The 20,133-nt window shown below is 39.0% G+C and overlaps 1 protein-coding gene and 1 long non-coding RNA gene across 26 annotated transcripts in view; one reads left to right on the top strand and one right to left on the bottom strand.

The window, feature by feature from the left end:
* Nucleotides 1-8,778, bottom strand: part of HNRNPA3 (heterogeneous nuclear ribonucleoprotein A3) — a 35,929-nt gene extending 27,151 nt beyond the window's left edge. For 8 of the 25 annotated variants that reach the window (XR_012674117.1, XR_012674113.1, XR_012674115.1 and 5 more), the window contains exons 1-3: nucleotides 6,688-6,756; nucleotides 4,472-4,583; nucleotides 3,980-4,003 (exon numbers count right to left, since the gene is read on the bottom strand). Coding sequence is in view for 13 of the 25 variants with exons in the window: in XM_075153316.1 (XP_075009417.1) it covers nucleotides 3,980-4,003; nucleotides 4,472-4,583; nucleotides 6,688-6,695 (144 nt within the window). In the remaining 12 variants the exon portion in view is untranslated. Of the gene's footprint in view, nucleotides 1-3,979; nucleotides 4,004-4,471; nucleotides 4,584-6,687; nucleotides 6,781-8,293 lie in introns of those variants that run through there. The other 17 variants (XR_012674108.1, XR_012674109.1, XR_012674110.1 and 14 more) reach the window with 14 other exon arrangements.
* A 30-nt stretch (nucleotides 8,779-8,808) lies between these two features.
* LOC142083625 (uncharacterized) overlaps nucleotides 8,809-20,133 on the top strand; it is a 110,995-nt gene continuing 99,670 nt past the window's right edge. The window contains exons 1-2 of the long non-coding RNA XR_012674123.1: nucleotides 8,809-8,893; nucleotides 13,119-13,171. This is a non-coding gene — a long non-coding RNA (uncharacterized LOC142083625). The remainder of the gene's footprint in view (nucleotides 8,894-13,118; nucleotides 13,172-20,133) is intronic.

The raw sequence follows: 20,133 nt of genomic DNA, 5'->3' as shown, positions 1-20,133 counted from the left end.
CTAAAAAATTTAAGAACACAGGGTACAAGAAAAAAAGGTTATTGTCCAAACTGAGTGTCTAGTCTTTTGGGACATCTGTTTTGAAAGGTTATTTTTATGCATTTGAAGAAATTTATCAATTCTTAATTCCTTAAAATTGTAAATTTTGTACTCGGATAATTTTGTAAGTTGAGTGCATGCAGGCAAGAAAGTAGAAATACGTATGTGGTTTTCAGTGTTATGGGAAATACCTCTTAAATGTGAATGAATATGGACTTATGTCTTACAGATAAAGAAGTCTTGAATAATGACTAATCAATGACCAGTAGTGGGTACAACAATTGGAATAAGACTGGTACCTTAACAAACATCGTAAAATGAACTTAATTGAAGCTCTTGACAATATCACCTACGTAGGACCAGCCACATTCTAAAATGTGCTCATTTTCAGAGCCCAGTTTTCTATAGCACAATTAAAGTGGGCTTACAAGTGCATTAGTGTTTCTGCTCTCTTTCAGCATTGCATGTTTTTTTTAGTTAGGCAGGGAATATCCCTGTACATTTGACAGGAGTTTATGCAAAATTATTTTACAACTTTCTCCCATCCCCAAGACAGAGTAGTTTTACAAAAAGCAACCAGATTAAAATCGTATTTAGCAAGCTGGTACTTTCGTGCATGTGAAACACTCCACAACAAGGTGCTGGCTAGCTATGCTGCATATGACTTCAATTCTGCAGCACAAATGCGTAACAGGCTTCACTGTTTCTGCTGCAGTGGGTTAACCTAGACTAGCTAGATGCAGCATTAGCCTGAAAGCTGAACTACATAAAACCAGCCACAGACTTCTACATGTACATGTCTTGTTTCAAACCTGAAGGTGAAGTGCCTTAACCTCTACCACAGTTTAAATAACGGGGGTGGTGGTGCTAGGGTTGGTTAGAAAAGCGTACATCCCTTTGAGTGCAACACAACCACCCTAAAGAGCAATGAATATTGTGAAGCAATACACGGCAAAAGAGAATTTCTGAATGATATACTGCTTTAGGAAACCATTGGTTTACAACGTTCAGGCTATACCCAGGAAACAATGCCTCAGATTATGAAAAGCTGGCTGGGAAGTAGATCCCTGCTCTTACACCTGCTAAACTTAGTGAGACAGAGCCCCAGCATTCTCGGTAACAGCTTTCTATTTAAGGCACTAACTTTGTTACAACAGGAACATTATATAAATGATTGACAGTCAATGGTCCTGTGACTACAAAGTAAAGCTTCTTTTCTACTGTCTTCCAAGTGGTCTGGACTACGAAAGTGTAATAAAAAAAAAAAATCTCCCTTCTAACTATACACAAACTTATAATCTTACAGGGTTACACACCTATTATATATAGAAACTGCTTTAGGTTAAGTGAAATATTATTTTCTGTTGCTAATTGCTTTTTTTTTTTTAATCTACTGACACTACTTAATTTTTAGCTGCGTTATGTTAAAGCTGGGAACATTAAGCGTTTCAAACTCTCCTAAGCATATTAAAGAAAATCTATTATGTTAAACTGTAGAGTTTAGACTTCTCCAAATCCAAAAAACTATATAAGAAAAAACTGGACAGACTTTTAACAGTTCTCTGACACCCCTCAAGGCTACGGGGTTTTCAGTTAGCAACTCAGACTGCTTTTACCTTAAAAGAATAACCACAGAACTCTTCAGGTTATTTTCTGTTGCTAATTGCATTTTTTTTTTAATCTACTGACACTACTTAATTTTTAGCTGCGTTATGTTAAAGCTGGGAACATTAAGCGTTTCAAACTCTCCTAAGCATATTAAAGAAAATCTATTATGTTAAACTGTAGAGTTTAGACTTCTCCAGATCCAAAAAACTATATAAGAAAAAACTGGACAGACTTTTAACAGTTCTCTGACACCCCTCAAGGCTACGGGGTTTTCAGTTAGCAACTCAGACTGCTTTTACCTTAAAAGAATAACCACAGAACTCTTCAGGTCACTCCTGAAAGGAAAAGTCCCGAAAGGACTTCACTTATTTTTATTTTTATTATGTGCACATAAACTGCCATTCTCATATGGGAGGAAAAACAATTGTTGTTACAGCTTTTCTCTTCTATTGGAGAGAAATTATCCTCAGGACACACCTACGTTACAGGAACTCTCCACAGAAATAAAAGGCCATATTTTCTTAGGGAATTAATTGGGTTTTTTTCAGGCATTTTGTTCTCACTGGGAATAAGCATCTCTAGGGTTTTCAGAGTGCTGTCCTCTATCACATAAGATGTTGTTTCTCAGTCCTTTTGCTGCAAGCTAGTTATAACAGCAGTCTCTCCTGGGCAGCCAACCTTGCACAACACATCTCTCCCTTCCTCCCTAGTGTAACTACCACACTGCTTCAACTAGATCAGCAGGCTCCCTCCCACTCAGCCAATATTGCTGGCCAGCACGCCATTTTGCAGCGCTCCTTCTGTCACGGGGCTGGGGAGGGCAGGGGGAAGTAGCAGTAAGAATGCCCAGCCTGCCTGCAGCTGGCAAGCTCGCAAGCAGCTTCGTTTCTCCCCCTGAGCAGTTTAAGGGACTTCCCAAACATATTAATGGGCTCTGAGGAGGCGTGGAACTTTCTTTCCAGCCTTGACTAGTGACTTCCTCCCTCAAGCCAAAGCTCCACGCAGCACCGACCGCCTCCATTTTGTGAGCGATCTCGCCTCCTCCACTCTCAATATGGAGCCGGAGGGGCGGGGCCACAGGGACGCGGGAACGCGCGCGCGCGCAGCAGCACCCGCCCCGCCGGCCACGTCCCAGCGCCGCACTGGCGCCATGGGAGTGTCCCGCCGCGCCCGCCCCAGCTCGCAGGGAGGCGGAGGGGGGGGGAGTGCGGCGGTCGGGCCGGCAAGGGCGGCCCAGGAGGAGGGCAGGGAGCGGCCGGCAGTGCGGGGGAGCATCTGGTTCCCGCTGCTCACCCTTTCTCGCAATCCAAATTCGAACTGTTGGTTCCTACGTCCTACCTAAAACCTCAAACACTCAGCGCAGTCTAACTGTACCTCACTCGTAAGAGAGGAAGAAAAAATGGCAACTAGCACCCCCCCCGGGATTCCTGTAAAAATCTGATCTTTGCAGAAATCCCAAGACCTTTTGACAACGCTGCTGCAGATACACACTGCCTTTGTTATGAGTTTGCTATAAACTTAACTTTCATATGGCAGGGGTTTTGAAAAATCAGCCTTTTGGAGTTGCAGTATTTCTCTCTAAAGGCACTGTTTTCAGGTGGAGTCCTCCCATGCATTGTACCTCTATGAACACCAGCAAGTGTCCACAAAACGCCTGGCACACCTATGCTTATTGGCAGCTAAACCTGTATGATGAGACTGCTCTGTCCCCCAGGCAGCCCAACCCTACACTGCCTTCTGAAACGAGAAAGCTTACAGACAAGGGGGCCTCATCAACTTTCTCTGTGAAACATTTTGTTTAGAAACTTAATAGCTTTTAAGTACATTCCTGGCCAAGCTACTTTTGTGAACTACAAAAGCTTTTTAAGTAGGCAGCTGAGCGACCCGAGTTACATTCTATCCAAAGTCCAAGAGCAGTGAGACAGTTGCAACATTCCTTCCAGAAGGACTTTACACACCGTACTTCAATACAAAATAACCATAGACTACTAGATACATGCAACTCGGACAAGCTCTGATCTTAATTCAAGTATACAGGCCCTCCCACATTGCAGTAGTGTATCATTCCAGAAAAAGTTGAACTACCTAAAATATTCAGGCACCCTGGAAAAATAACGTTAGAAAGCAAACAAATAAAAATAAACAGTCAGAAAATGTCTCAGTTATAAGCTACATAAGCATATTTAATACCCTCTTTGCTGATCTTAGAATTGAGTTTATTTTCTGAAGGGTATCAAGACTTTACTCCCCCCTCCCATTTCCACACCCTGCCCCAAAGTAACTAGCTCCCATCCTCCCAGAACAGCCCCAACATCTTCTCTATACTACGCACCTTATTCAGTCTACGGTATTTCTGCTAGAAGCAAAAGAAAACAGTTATTTTTACTTAGTACAGCCTCGCTTTCATTTGCAGTGACTATTAGGCAACCATTTTCATTTTTTAAAAAAAAAAAAAAGAACCTGTCTTCATTCCCACTAAAAACAGGATTTTGAAGATAGGAAGGAATCAAGTTCCTGCTGATACTCTGAGGATGCATGAATTTCTTAAAAAAATAATTACACCTTGCTTTAATCACAAACATACATTTAACCAGTTTTGTTACAACAGAAAACTAGAAAAGCAAAATTTCCCCACTATGCTTAACACCCCACCCCTTAAAATTGTAATATAGTGCAATTTAAAGTTACTCCGCTAATATGGGGATGAAGAAGGTAGGAAAAAAGCTATGAATTAATACATCAGATAAAAATGGTTAAGTTTTTTTTTTTTAATCTTTACCCCTTAAAGTTACTTTTTTATTAAAAAAAAAAGCAGTCCTCTCACCTGTGAGGATCGTCTTCCTTTCCTCTTGTAGTCTTCCACATCTCTCTCTTCCTTAAGAGCAGCCATTTTGGAAGGGTACTCTAACTCAGCCTTTCTTTTAGATCTAGGAAACCTAGAAAACAGGTTGGATAAGTCAGTACTTACCCCAATTCCTGTGAAGCAGGGCCTTCTCTGGCTGCAACGCATGGGTGTGGCTTTACAGGAGGAAACAGGAGAGGGGTGAAAGTAGAAAAAAAAGTAAGTATTTAAAAGGGTAGAGTTAAAATCCTCAAACTACTTTGTTCACGATTAAGAAGAGCTGCAGAGGGAACATTTGCTATCCTAGTAAAGGTCTTTTTACAACTGTTGGAATAACTAGGTACAACCTAGAGCTAAAATCTGTAGAAAACAACCTATGTCGATTACTGTCTTACATAACTATCACGAATACAACTGGTACAGGGCAAGCAAATTCCATCTTTGATACCCAAACCCACTACATAAATCACATTCTACTTCGCTAGATTTTAAATCAAAAAATATTTAACATTTTGCAAATACTGCTTATTAGAATTATCTTATGTGTAACCTATTGTAATCAGTGATCCAGCAGCCTACAAAACTGGAACACTAGAGGATGTGTTAAATATTTTCTGTGCTGAAAAACATTTTCCACTAACACCAGTGCAAGAATCCTTTACTGATTCTACTCTTGCAACATCAAAAATTTTAACACTTGACCCTCAGCAATCTGTAGCACTAGCTATCTGCATTACTTTTGTTTCCAAGTGATGTATTTGATTACTACCCTGTACTCTCTATTTACATGCCCAACTTTTCACAAATGTTAAGAGTTATGTACATATCATTACAAAAATCAAGTATTTCACAAGATAAACTCAGTGAATGAATCCACATCTAAGCACTCAGACAAAAAACTCAGTGAATGAATCCATATCTAAGTGTTCAAAAAAATCATGTTCCCTTTAGCCTTTATGATTTCAAATTTCATGAGATCATTAAATTACCTGATTTGTCTTACTAGGCTACAGTTCATCACTACTTTGGACGTTTCTTGAAACTTTATTACAGTAGCCAAAATAGAATACTTTCAACTAAATAAGATGCTTCTGTAAAACTACATTTGTGCTGCACTAAAGTAATTTTATATTTACAAGATTAGGTGTATATTTTGGTGGGGTTTTTGTTTGTTTGGGTTGTGGTTTTGGGTGCAGGGTTTTTTGTTTGTTTGTTTAAGTTTTATTCCTGCAAATAGTGCATAGGAAAAGCAGGCAGGTCTCTACTAATGACCAATATGTACTGTTATTCAGAGAAAATTATTAATTAATATAATTCCATGTTAAAATCCAGCTTCAAATTAAACTCAGCTGTGAAATCATGAGTACCACGATTTAATGCGTTAACAATTTTAAAGGTTTTATGAAGTAACATCAAAGTGTTTGTATTATCTTCAGTTCCTCTCTACACAATATTAAACCTGCTCTTGAAATCCTTTAACTCAAACATCAGTTTGACTTAGGAGGTATTAGGACCAACTGAGCTGTTCAATTCCTTAAGTCATACAGGGGAGGTATGAAAAAGAACGTTAACAATTCAGGGGCTTTTAAAAAAGTAGCTGTATGGCAAAATAAAACTTTGGGAATTGTTAGGCAGGAAAGGGATAAGCCTATTCAAATATGTTTTTAAGTAATGAAAAGTATGCAATCCCTCTCTGATTTTGTCACCTGCTGCTTTCCCCAGTGAGGCTCCAGGCTGGCGAACATAAAGCTCTTGGGCATGGTCTCTGCCATGATGGCCTCTAAGGCCGTGATGGTCTAAGGAGAGTTGTCTCCTTGCTGATGCATACCACCAGCTGAAGTGGAACACAGCCCTGTTCAGCCCTATTCCTACTTTGCCTCATAGAAAGTTGATAAAAAAAGCTGTCAATATTAGCTTTTTTAATACTTAACATCAACAAAATATTATATTCAACTCTAAATAAAAATATTCAGAACATTTTTATCAGCTGAGTTAAACTAGCATTGAAACAGTTGTATACTGCAACTTAACTACAGAACTGAAAGTAGTCTCAGAACAAGTCTGTTAGTTATAATGAGCAGAAAGTCACTAAGAGATGTTTCATTACTCAAAGGAACTTATAATGCTACTGTAACTCTTACAGAGACAAGAAGTAAGATAATAGAGGCGAAACAGACATTCCAAAGATGGAAGTTTACCTGTCCATTCAGAGAATACTATGGAGATGTATTGGTCTTTTTTGTAAATAGCTAAAGTTGGACCTAATGTGCATACAGTGTATCGTGCCAAACCTAAGAGTTAAAGCAGCAAAACAATAGATTTTCAGCTCTAAGTGTGTTGGCAGTTTATTCCCAATGCCAAAAGGAACGTCTGCTGGGAAAAAAACAAGAAGATATTAGCTTAATAACTTATGTGATGGGTTTCCAAGCTTTACTGAAGCATGTTCAAGTGCTTTGAACTCATCATCCCTCCCAGTTGTCAAACTATTCAACAGCCCTGAAGCAGCTAAAACAATTGCTTACATGGAAAAGTTATTTTTAGCTGTTTTGCTAAGGGATCCAGTTTCTTCTCTGCTTTTAATGTAGCAACAGAAACTAGCGTGACCTGTTGGCTTCTCTGTTCTCAATTCTCTAAGGTTTCAGCCTGCAATGAAGGAGGTCAAGATAAAAAAAAAACACAAAAGAAAAACCCACAGACCTGCACCATTTTTGCTCACCATACTTTACTTGAAATATTTGAGCAAAAAAACTTAGGTTTTGAGGAGAGAGGAAAGAAAAGCAAGGAGGGATATCATGACAGTATTTCCCTCCAGGTAGGCTGTGGACGATTGCCCCACATGTGCATTCGATCTCGACTTCATTCAAGTTGAAGAAAATTTGAACCAAGGTTTGTGCAGGACTGCTTCTTCGTGTTGCCCACCAGGATCATGGCGGGATGCCACCGAATGTCGTGGCTCTTGTGCACGTGTGCTTGGGGGAGTGGAGAAAGGGAAATGGGAAACTATCCGAGAGAGCTTTGCACTATGCCTTCCCGCACCTCCCCGCGCAGCAAAAGCTCGCTACACGTGCTAACTCCCCTCGGGAAGGGGGTGAGGGATATTAGGGAGGTGCTGCAAGGGACCAGTATTCCTCAGCGAGAAGCAGAGCACGGCACTAAACGACCTTAATGCTTTAAAAGTCTCTTCCCAGGAAAACGAGTAGGAAAAGAAATCCCTAGCGCACTACTCCGGGTAGCTTACATGGGGGGCCACACAGGCAGGACAGAACAATGACACACGCTTGTGTGGAACTCGCTTCTCCCCACTGTCGCCCGAATACGCACCTAAGCTTTTCGGTGTCCCCCAGGATAGTTGAGGAGGACTCTGCTACCCACAGTCCTGTGCCAAGCCGAGGGCCAGGCCTCCCCCACCCACCCGCCTATGCTCTGGAGCGCAGTGAAATGGCGGCCGCAGTCGCTGTGCCCGAGGGGCCGCACGGCGGAAGCGCAGTCGCTCCCGCATCCTCCCTCTTCCTGCCAGCGGCCGCCATTGCGGGCTAATGCACCATGTCGCAGGCAAAAACGAGTCTGGAGCGCAGCAGAAACGCTACAAGGAGACGGCAGCCGCTCCGGGGCAGTAGTGGGAACCGCGAGGGGCACCACGACGTGCCCTCCAACCCAGCGCTCCCCCTTCCCGCCCGGGGGCTCTGGCGGAGAGTTAAAGCAGCTCTACTGCCGCGGGGGGAGGAGGCCGCTTACACCTCCCCTTCCACCCTTGCCTCAGCTTAGCCTAGCAAGTCCCGCTCCCTCCACGCGGCGGGCAGTTACCTCCATTTTGTGACCAGACTCGCCTCCTTCAGTATCAATATGGAGCCGAGAGGAAGAGGAGGGGGAGGGCGGGGGGGTGTCACGTGATGGGAAGGCGGGCTCCAGGCACCGCGCGACAGCGCGGGAGGGGGAGGGGAAGACTGGGCTGGCAGCCGCGAGCGCGCGCGCGCGCGCGGCGGCCGTTACCGCTTTCTTCTCAGCGCCCGCCGCCCCTCCCCCCGCCCTGGGCCGCAGGCGCAGCGGCCCCTTCCCCGCCGAGAGGGTGGAAAAGGAGGGGAGCGAGGGCAGCCGGAGAGGGAAGGTGGGGATAGGGTAGGAGAGGTGACAGAAGATAAGATATAACCGTGCCAGCCTTCAGTTAAGCGCCTTCCCGCCCTCGTCGGTCCCACGCCGGCAGCCGGCCCAGCGCACTAACCGCCGCCCGCTGTGGGGGTGGCGGCGCCGGCGCGCAGCCGTGACTGGTGCGCACAGGCGGGCACCGCCTCTCCTCTCTACGTAAGGCGTCCCGCCGGCCTTGCGGCCTGCCCCCGCCACGGCTGCTCGCCCCCGCCTTCTGCCGAGCGCGGGCCCAGAGTCCTCAGCGCAGCCCGCGGCTCGCAGGTCGGTGTCTCGTCTGCCTGAGGCCCCTGGGGGCTGCTGTGTGAAAGGGGAGCCATCGAAATACCGGCCTTGAGGGAGACATAATCAGACGGGTTAAAATACTTTGTAGGAAAGGAAAGGAAAGGATGTGGTACTTACAGAGGACTTCTGCAGGAGTGTCAGGGTATGCCTGAGGCGCCCAGGACCTTCTAAAAGAAGTTATTTGTCTCCACGTATTGTTTTTATCCTGGAGACGCTGCAAAGAGGCAATGAAAAGTTTTGATCTCCGGAGACTGTTTAGCACTCACTCTTTGAAAGTGAGCGTAGGTTAGCGTATTTCTGGTTGAATATCAAAATACATTCAAGCAATATGTTTTAAAAACTTCTCCATAGCTTCTTAAGCAGAGGCATTGCCTGTATCTTTTAATGGTGTTTGTCATCATGAACTAGCATAGAGAGTTTAAAAGAAAGGGTCTTCTGCAAGGATTTTGTATAGAATAAAGCATAGTTAAGCACATACATAACAAATTTTTCCTTATCTGGAAAAACAGCATTATAAAGACCTACCCTTAAAGTTTCTTGTGTCTTGGTTATCTCTATCCTCTCACAGTACCAGTAGCTATTTCAGTATGATGACTTAACCTAGGCAGGAGGTGTTGGCACTTACCCCCTTTAAAAATATCTTTATGCTATATAAAGGAGCAAATCAGTTGATGTGGCTTTACAGAAAGGTTTGTAAGTGAGTACCCCTCATATGAAATGCATGACTGAAAGGATTATAAATCACTGAAGTTCAGTATTAGCTGCTAATTTCATTTCTTTATATCTTTACCTTGCAGTTCCTACAAAAAATATGGAAAAGATAATCTTTGAGTTTCAGATTAGCATCTTTCATTTATGCAAAAGTGTCAAAACCCGTTTGATTTCTCTAACTAAAGAGAATTTTCTTAATATGTAGAGAAATTCCCAATAGATTTAGAAATGTTCTTGCTACTGTTATGTACATAAGTTGAAAGAAGTTTTTATATTCCTACATTTTGATCTCCATGAGAAGGTAGTTGACTTCCTGGGAAGTAAAACTCACTGGAAGTCTCAGCAGCCTCCAGATATTCTTTGCATTGAGGCCAAAACCAACAATTTCTCATCTTCCTTCTCCCAACCAAGTAAACCAGACAATTAAATTTTTTACTTCAACTAAAATTCTTCATATATGTGTCATTTACATTGCTTGTTCTCTTGCCCCCGTTACCCGCAGGGTGAGAATACTATGAGACAACAGTACTGGCTAAATATGTCTCTTAGTTTCAAAGGTTCTTGTAGTTTACACAGGAGCTGCCTCCCCGAATGTGAAGAATACCATGCCTTTATTAGTTTGATTGTCATTCATTTCACAGTTAAGTGTCACTCATGGAGGCTGATTGTCTTGCGGTCTCATTTGGTTGCACAGCCAGATAGGCAGATCACATTTTAATTCTATAGTTTCAGTTCATGATTGTCCTCCCCTATGTGTAATCAATTGTACAGAATGTAATAATTTTATAATATTGTGCTTACTGCACTGACATAAAAGACAAGCACATTACACGAAGATTCACAGTTGCTGATGAAAATTATCCACAAGTTTGAGGTCTTAGATGAAAAATTATAATTTTGATTTCAGACAAACAATTTTCTGCTAGTAAAGTGTTTTCAGGTTGGTTGTTATCTGGTAGAATATTGCTTCGCATTTTGGATCACACATTTCCTTAAGAGAAAATGTAGCATTTAATACACCTGTATCTATTCTGGCTGATGCAGTGTCATAGTCAGATGTGGTTTCATATTATGTAGCAGATGCAGTATTGGTGATCTATGCAGATGGCTAACATGCTTTTCTTTTTTCCTTAGCAGTGTTTCCAAACATGTGCTCTCCTCTTTTTAAGCCAAGGGAACAGTAGTTTGTACCTGGTTCAAAAAAAAGTGGGAAAGGCTTTTAACTTTTGTGTGTTTCTGTGGCTGAAATGTCAGTTTCTCTTTGTTGTCCTTTTTTGTTGTGGGTTTTGTTGGAGGTTTTTATTGCTTGATTCTTACATGGCATTTGTTTGTGAAGTGAATCTTTGGATATGTAAATATTGTTGGTGAAATTGTCCAAAGTTTATTTTTTTTTAGTGTCACACAGAGATTAGGATGGGAATATGAAATTGATCTTGAATTCTAGTCTCCAGAATAGTAATGTTAATGGAGCCAATTAACTGAACCAAATACATTTTCCAAAGCCTCTTAGATTGTTTAAGTTTCATACTTTGAAAAGGACACAAACTACAATTTTGGTAAGAAGGCATGAGTGCTGTATAGTAAAACGTTCATGAGAGCTTCAGCACAAAAGATTGTTTAACATTCAGTTCTTTTTTCTGCGTTGTAGAAATATGGTATATTTAAACATGGGCAAGTGTTACTGCAGGCACTTGACTATTGTGCAAGCAACTGCAGCTTCTGCTATCATTTTCATTTAGAAACAATTGTTTTCATCTCTGAATTTGATTTAAATTGCTGAGCTTTGCTGAATGAAGACAGGGTAATATATTAGTGTAAAGTCTGGTAACATTTTGCCAATTCTTCTTGTACTTGTATGCACTGCAGGGTGCATGAAAACCTTTTACTTCATTAATTAAAAAATGTGTAGAATCAATAACCTGATTCTTGATATCAGAATTAGTAGTATGATTATGCTACAGTATTTGCTTTATTTCAGAAATTGTTAATACTCTTTATATATAGATACACATATATGTATACATATATACATTTGTATACACACACACTCCAGAAACAACAAATCCTAAAGATCTGTTCCACTTCAGATTGTGTCAATTCAAGTGTCTTCTGCCCCAGAACTCTGGCAGTCTCTCGAGGACTTAGTTGCAGTGGTTTGAGATAGTATTTCCCCTTTCTGCCTGTTTTTTTCCCGTGGAAGTCACTGAATGTATGTAGATACGTCAGCTGCTTCAATTTACAGTCTCCTATATTAACTTTAATAATTGATAAAGGTGCGTTTGAAGTAATATGTCAGTCTATGAGCTGGTTTGAAGCAAAAACACACATACTTGTCCACCAGCCTAGTACACGTTTAGTAATCTCCAGCAAACATTTGGGGAAATAACACCAAACTCTTGCAACTATCTCCGTTAGACTCCATCTGTCAGAGACCTTAGATCAATTTTGCATGACTTATACTCCTCAAGAGCTACATCTCAGACCTGTGATCCAGGAAATGAGAGAGATCAAACAATTAGCAACTAACTCAATTAAAAAGACTTTTAAACTGCTTTCCCTTTGTATATTTTGGTTTCATTCAGGGACACGGGATTAATTCTTTCTACAAATTGTATCTCTATATAAAATACTTATTCTTTAGAATATTTTATATTTGTACCAGATGTGTATATGGAAAATAATCCTGCATTTTGGATTGCTATAAAAATGAATAGTTTCCTAAATATTTTTTCCCATTTGTTCTGCTCTTCTTTGGATGCTAATTAATTCTGAACATGTTAGACTCTGTTTTATTCCATAACCTGCTCTCTCTATGTTTTATCTGACTTTTCTTCTTAAAATTTTTTTTGCTTGAACCCTTCTGACAAAAAATGAAGGAAGAAGTGTGCATTGGGGATGATATTAGGACTAACCAAACAATAATACCTCTAGCAGTGAAGGAAGATAGCTTGCTGAGATGCCATTATAACATAGTTGGCTCTGTAACTTTGTGCACAAAAATTTCACATTTATTTTCCAGATCTTAGGATAGGAAGAATTCTGTTACTAGCAAAATTATGCCCTAGACAAAATGTAAAGGTGTCATGTTAAAGTGTCAACAATCGTATTTAAGGAGCTTACTTGAGATAAAGTGTTGTATGCCTGACATTCCATGCTGCTTGATTTACACAAGGCTCTAAGGTAAATTTAGGGCTTTCTTAAAAGCAATATGCTTTGTTCATGCTAGATTTTCTTTGTTAGCAAACATACATTTTCTTTAAATGATCAAATAGAAAGGAGTATCTGTATTGCTAGGGGAAAAAAGAATGTGATAGCCACTTACAGTTGAAAACTCCAGGTAAAATGAAATTTAATATATTGTGTTTGAGATGCCAGTGCATGAGGAGTCAGAAGTGCTAAAATTTGTGTCATAAAATCATCACAACTGGGAAAAAGGTAAGAAATACAAGATTTCTAGAATAATTTTTAATTGGGGTTCATGTTGTCTACACAGGAAGAAAAAAACTTGATATGGAGAAGAAAGAAGAAAAATGGAGGATGTAGCAGGTAATATCTGTTGTTCTTGAAATCAAAACTGTAAAAAGCAGTATATGATTATACTTGATCTTAGTGTTCATTCTTTGTTACTAAAATTTAGAAAACACTCGTTAGCAGTGATTGTACAACTAGCTAAATAGTAAGTATCATTTGGTACATTTTATTAACGCAAGGAACTGCAGGTGGATTTCCTGCTTGCCTATGTATCTGTGCAACAGAGTAGGGCAGGGGAAATAAATCTTGTTCTTTCCTTGCCTGCAATGCAGATCTGGCTCTGGGAGGGGTTTTCATATCTGCACGGCTCAAACACATGGTCAGTGTTCAGCCAATAGTTAGCTTTACATCTGGCACTGGATTTGTGTGACTCAAAATGCCTCTTCTGACTGCTAAACATGAAAACCTGTCACTTTTTTTTCTAAATTGAATTTGCACACATTCTTCAGACTGTGATTTATATCAAACATAATTTTAACTGTTTACATGGTATACACTGTAGCTACCCTAACAACTACTTTACCAAGGACTGACACAGAGAAGATTTTTTTAAAAACACAGCTACATAGATGATTCCTTTCCTGTACTTACTCTCCCAGCTATGCTTAAGCTGCTAGGATCATGCTTTTTGATGGCATGCTATGTTTTAATCTGTTTGTAAATTGTACTCCACTTTTAAGTATTACACCCCCCTGGCAAGTCAGATACTTCAAAATACATTGAATTGATTTTTTACATAATTATTTTCTGGTCTGTTGCTACTGAGAAACATTTTATTCATTTAATAACATGTATTTGAGATTTTTAGATTACTGTGATGCAAGGACATATGTACAGTTCTTTATATATAGCATGAAACATACGTGAAAAGGTTACATCTTTCAAAAGCTGCCAAAATAAATTTAAATTTCAGAGTGTAATACCACATGTGCTAATGTTTGCATTTGGAACATTAAGGCATATCTGTTTTAAAAAAATGATCAAGTTTTCATAATGAATTCCATACAAGTTTTCTTTTTTCTTTCCTAATATAGAAATTTTGTGTTAAGTTAGAAGTAGATATTGCTAAATACAAAATATTATGTCCTAAAATATGTGTGGTTGTAATTTAAACCAATGTCATAAGTATTATAATAGTTTCTGCTAAGTATCTTGTAATTCATTCTCACTACATTTAAAATTATTGTACTGACCAATACCAGGAGTTCAGTGGAGATGCTGGGCAAGTAGAATAAAACTCTAGAGATTGTCAAGAACCAATCTACTCATTGTGGCAGATTAAATCACTTAATTAAGAGAAATATATTGAAACTGCTGGGAGAATATAGCCAAAGGTGAGGAAACTGCAGCTGGTAGCTAGTCATTTGTACATTCAGAGACCTCAAGTGTATGAACTGATGTATTCCATGGAAAATTGTGTTGTGATTTAAAAAAATGCCTTGTAATGCTAGAATATTTGCCACAGAAATGGCTACACATGCTTGTTTACCAAATATTGTAGGTCATGTGCAGTAAACACAGTTGGAAAATGCTGAGTAGTGGAAATATTTATGGCAATATATAACGTGATGACATTTCTGCCTTCAGGACACACGTGGTTTGAATTCATTGGCCATACAATTAATCATTTTCTATGTGTTAATAAGAGGATGGTAATATAAGCAGATAGATTATGCAAGAGAAATCTAACATAAGGTCAACTATCTAATTCATAAAAATGTATTAATGTTTAAGGCTGTAACTTTCAAACAAGCTACGTTGTGTAAATGGGAACAATCCAGATTTAAAATGTTGCTATTTTGCTTTTGGAAAAATGACAGACAAGTATTTTTTGTGGAGTTTCCGCTGAAACCTATCACTCTTGGTCAAATGTAATATAAAAACTAGTACCTTTTTAATGTTTGCAACCATAACACTGTTGTAGTTGTATCATCTGCATTTAACATGTATTTCATCAATCTACATTATCCAGATGTCAGAGGGCTTGGTTACAATATCTTGTACCAGATATAGTTAAGACGTAGTTTGATTTTGTGGTGTGTAAGGGTTTTAATGAACTGTCTAACAATGTCCCCAAAGTGTACAAAAAATCTGGATAAAGGCTTTAGAGTTATGAAATCAGATTCTTGTCTGATGTACGTTCCTTGCACTTTATGTTGGCTGAGGATGAGGCCGACAATCTAAACAGGCCTAAGTAATTTGCAGGTATTATCCATTTTCATATTCTTTCTGGGTGTCATTTCAGAGACTTGTTACTCAAAACATGCAGATAAGTGGGTCTGATTGCTTCGCTTCAGTGGGACCAACTTGAAGAAGTATCATCTGCGACTCTGTGACTTTGGAGTTTCTTTCTAAGTTTAGTCAACCAAGAGGGCTGTACCATTTTGAATACTAGCTGTAGTTGTACCACAGAATTTCCAATGATAAAAATAGTTTCTTATATTTTTGTGTCCATGAGTATACAATATTTTATTTAAAAATCAAGAAGGATGCTTGTAACATGTAAATATAAAAAACACGCAGCTGGCTATTTCTGTAATTTAAAGTTGCCATTTTAACTAAGCAAGAATTAACTGCTTTTTATGTCCTCATATGGACGTGTGTTAACCCTCCAGTACACCTGTTGGTTTTATTCCCTCCCTCTCATGAAGTTAGCTATGGGATTAACTGAATTAGTTATTTTTTCTTCTGTTCTGTAGTTCTGTGCCCAAACAAAGCCTCTGTCTTGCCTATTTTTTTAGCTTAACACCCTCCCAAGAGTTTCAGAAAGCAGACTGATGCAATTATATAGCACATCCCAGTGGAAAACTAGGACTACTATGTTAGGCCTGGAGCAGCGAGGCAATATTCCAAACTGGCGGCTGGCAACTACAAATCTTGAGCATTATTGCAAAACTTGTGATAGGAACACAGAGAAGAGTATTATTAGCCAGTCATGGAGTATTAAATTATACATGACTGCAGCACTGCTGAAACATCAGCCACCAGCCTAAAGCTCTTCCTTTTTCTGTTTTGTTCGCTTCAATGACTAGAGGTGGATTTTCCTGTTTTGACCTTTGGATTAAATCTGTCAATACTGATTTTAAAATCTGTCTACAGTTCATCTTTTGAACCCAAGTCTTTTTTTTGTGAAATCTGTACCTGAGATCCCATTTACACTAAAACACAAGCATGTATGTTTCCAAGTGGTTTACAGGCATTTCGGTCTTAGGATGCTGAGGGAATTGGCAGTATGTAAGCTGAAAAATGTCTGTACATGTTTCACCCCATTATTAGGGTTTTACTTTAGTGGTATTCCAGTAAGAATAGAACATAAACTTTAGTCCGTTCTAGCATGACTTCTATATGTCTGCAGGAGCAAGCTGCTTTACTCTAACGAAAGCTAATTACTGGACCAAAACAGCTGCTGCTGAATTACTTCTCTGTGAAGAGTAATGAGGAGAAGGGAATATTTTGGTATTAAATACAGTTTCTTTTGGAATGCACATGTCCCTACTACACGCTGCTAGATATTATCTTAGCTTGATAACTGTCCCTCAAACCTTCAGTTCCTCATAGCAGGGGCCATGTTCCTTCCTTGTCTGCCTTACATAAATGATATTAGTATGCCAGAACCCATATTATTTACCCCTGTATGAATACCACCAGTGCAGAAATTCTCCTCAAACCTTGCCAAAACTGTCTCAGGCCTTCCTGAGACTCTCCCGGACGCTGCTGCTCTTCCTAGAGCTCTGTGAGTGTTCCTGTTTCTGCTGAGGACTGCATAGGAAATTTGCTACATAACACTGTAGGACTGCCACCTTGTTACTTTTAAATAAGAATTCAGTCTTTTAAGGTCACAGTCTAGGTAGGATGATTTGGGAAGAGGAGTAGACTCGAGTTCTATCTCTGTTGTGACGATCAGCCGTGCTTTAACCATTCTGGGAGGAACTGGGCTATAAATACATACAGAATTATGGGTATTTTGAAAAATTCAAATAATACAGAATTGCTTATTGTTACTTCCCGGGGAAAAAAATCTGTGTGTTTCTAATAAAGTCTGGCAAAATGCTGCTCTCATAATGCTGAATTTGAATACTTTTTTTTTTTTTTTTACTACTGGCAGATTGGTTATGACTTCAGTTATGGTAATTGAGGATGTTTTCCTACATCCCATGATTTAACATGTTGGATTGTGAATTGAAGCAGCTGAAGTGTAGGCCCATGTTCCCGTCTCCTTACTATTTTCTGAAGATGGTAACTTCCAGCAGGGGAGGTACCAGACAACAGGCAGTGTGCAAATTACTTAAATCTCTGCAGCTGTTGGCTCATTTCTATTCTGGTGCCACATGTTGTTATCAGTAATTTGTGACATTCATCAAAAGTAGAAAGCAATGGTTTTTTCATTTGAAAAAAACTGGTGTATGTTTTTCCTTTTTTGTAATATGTGTGCTACCATTGCACTTAAGCTGAATGTTAAAGTATTAATGCAGTTTGTTTTATTACTTTGGCAATACTGCCCTAGCAATTACTGCTCAACAGACAGACTTTGTTCAGGAAAAAAAAGTCAAGGTGGGGCACAGCAAGGTAAAAAAGTCATTAGCTCTTAGCTAATCAGAAACAATACCTTAATGGTTTGGGGTTTTTTTAATTTTCTGATGTTCTTAAAAATTATATATAGCGGGAAAAAATTATGTAAGAAAGAAGGGGCTTGATGAACTTCATTGATGGAGATTACGGAAAGAAATAAGCCCCTTAGTTTCCTTTCCATATAAATGCTTGGTGAATTTCAGACTCTGGACTTTTCTGTGATTGTATTTATACATAAGGTAATTGGTATTAATTCAGCTGGAATTAGTATCAAATTAGAGCATGCAACAACAGAATAAACACTTGAGTCCATATAGAGTTTGCTCAAATATATTTATGTAATATGCTAAAAGATTTCCGCCAAAGCTTACATCCATTTTACTAATGATATCTCCTAGCTCAAAATTCAGATTCCAAGCTGCATTTTTCCACAATCTGGAGGTGTTTTGTTTCCAGGTTGCTTTCTGATCTCTCGATAGACATTGTCTTTTACTTTGTTTTTACCCATGAGTGAACTGCAGCCTTGCTCTTTTTGAGGCTTCCCTTTATTGTCAATTTTTGATTGTATCTTCCGTTTTTATTACTATTGTCTATTTTAAAAAATATGTTGTAAAAATTTTTAAGTTAATGATAATTTTATTTTTATATTTATAATTTGTATTTTTCTTCAGTCTCTACTTTTTATTTTAAAATAAGATGACTGATGTAGCATAAAGTAAATTTAATTAAATATTAATAAGTAATGATTATAATAAATACATTTTACTTGCAATGCCACAGTAGTATTTTGCTCTGAGGTCTGAATCTGGGACTTCTATAATTGTACACAGATTTCTAATCCTTACACAGCATTCCACTGCAGTTGGTCCTTGGTAAAGAAGGAGTCGATCTTTACAAAACTGATTGGATAACCAGGACCCAGACTATTCATGAATGATGGATCTAAATTTTTCAGTTTCATAATAACAATTATATTGATTTAATGTATCAGTTCTATTGCAAAGTAAAATATTTTGAGCCATAAATTCAGTCCTATTTGTTGAAATAATCTATTCATTCAAGATATGAACAAAAATTAAAGTTTACCTGGTGTGTTTCTTGTGATACTACATTCCTAAATCATGTAACGTTTCTCTTAATTTTGACAGCGTCCAAGTGGACTGGCAAACTTAAATGCTAGTTGTAAGAGTACAATTTGTCTTTTACTAATAAAGGTAGTGGTTTATGTGTGTCATAATATTTGAAACCATCTCCTCATACATAGATTAACAATTATATAGATTAAGCAGTGTCAGATTTAAAATCCTGTATGTTTTGGCAAACACCACAAGTAAGGTAGATTAATGCTATACTTCACCATTTCTTTATTTCTTTGGGAAGAATCAGGATCTGAATCAAATCTGAATCCCTTTTGCAGACAAAGACATTAAATACTTTTGGTGCCACTACAATAGTATTATCTGAAAGAATATTCGTTTCTTGAGTATGAGCTGTTTGGGTTTGTAATACTAAGGCTTTCATCCAACCAACTTTGGGGTTGGTTAGATGCGAAGTTGTAATATAGGTCTCTTACTAGACTTAGTATATACTAGCATTGAAGAAAGGGTCGCTAAATTCCTAAAAAGAGGATGAACCTGTCTTGAAAGTATTAAGTTAAAAACAATGCATTTGTCAAATAAACATCAGATGGTGACATATAGATTTGTTTTATTCCCAAAACAGCTTTGTATACAATTTAAAGCAGTGAAAATTACTGGTATTATGAAGCCTGGTCTAGCTTTGTGAGTGACTTTTTTTTTCTTTTCCACCATTCTACATATAAATACTGAGAAGCTTGGCATAAAGAACGCAGCCTGGGGCATACCCCATAAAACTTACAATGCAATTAAATGAGCAATTTCTACTGGAAATAAAATGGTATGTTTGAGTAGAATATGAATTAAACCAAGCAAGAACAGAGTCAGACAACCTTTCATAGTACTCCAGGCTCTTCAAAAGAACCCCCAGGGTCAGCAGTACCAAATGCAGCTGACAGGTCAAGGCCAATCAGTAAAGAAAGATAACTGCAGTTTGCAATGAAAAGCAGGTCATTCCAAATTTTGATTAATGTAGTCTCAATGCTGTGGTGTCCACTTGAGTGGGTTAGCAAAATAAAGACAGATAGCAGTGGATTAACTCTAACACTTCTTTATTATACCACAGCCGTTACAAGCTTCTCTGCTGCATTCACTAGGTTTTCTCCAGTTTATGATCCTTGGTCTCACATTGCCGTCTGTCCTGAATTCTGTGGAATTGACTCAGTTACAAGAGGCTGCCCTGTTGACTATTTGCAGGACTACCAGAATGACCTCAAAATAACTTTGGAACAAGGCAAACCCACCATGTTCTTAACATTACGATTAGTTGAT

This window comes from Calonectris borealis, chromosome 6 (assembly GCF_964195595.1).
Source record: "Calonectris borealis chromosome 6, bCalBor7.hap1.2, whole genome shotgun sequence".
In the NCBI taxonomy this organism is placed as follows: domain Eukaryota; kingdom Metazoa; phylum Chordata; class Aves; order Procellariiformes; family Procellariidae; genus Calonectris; species Calonectris borealis.
This window is presented reverse-complemented; position numbering and strand designations above follow the sequence as displayed.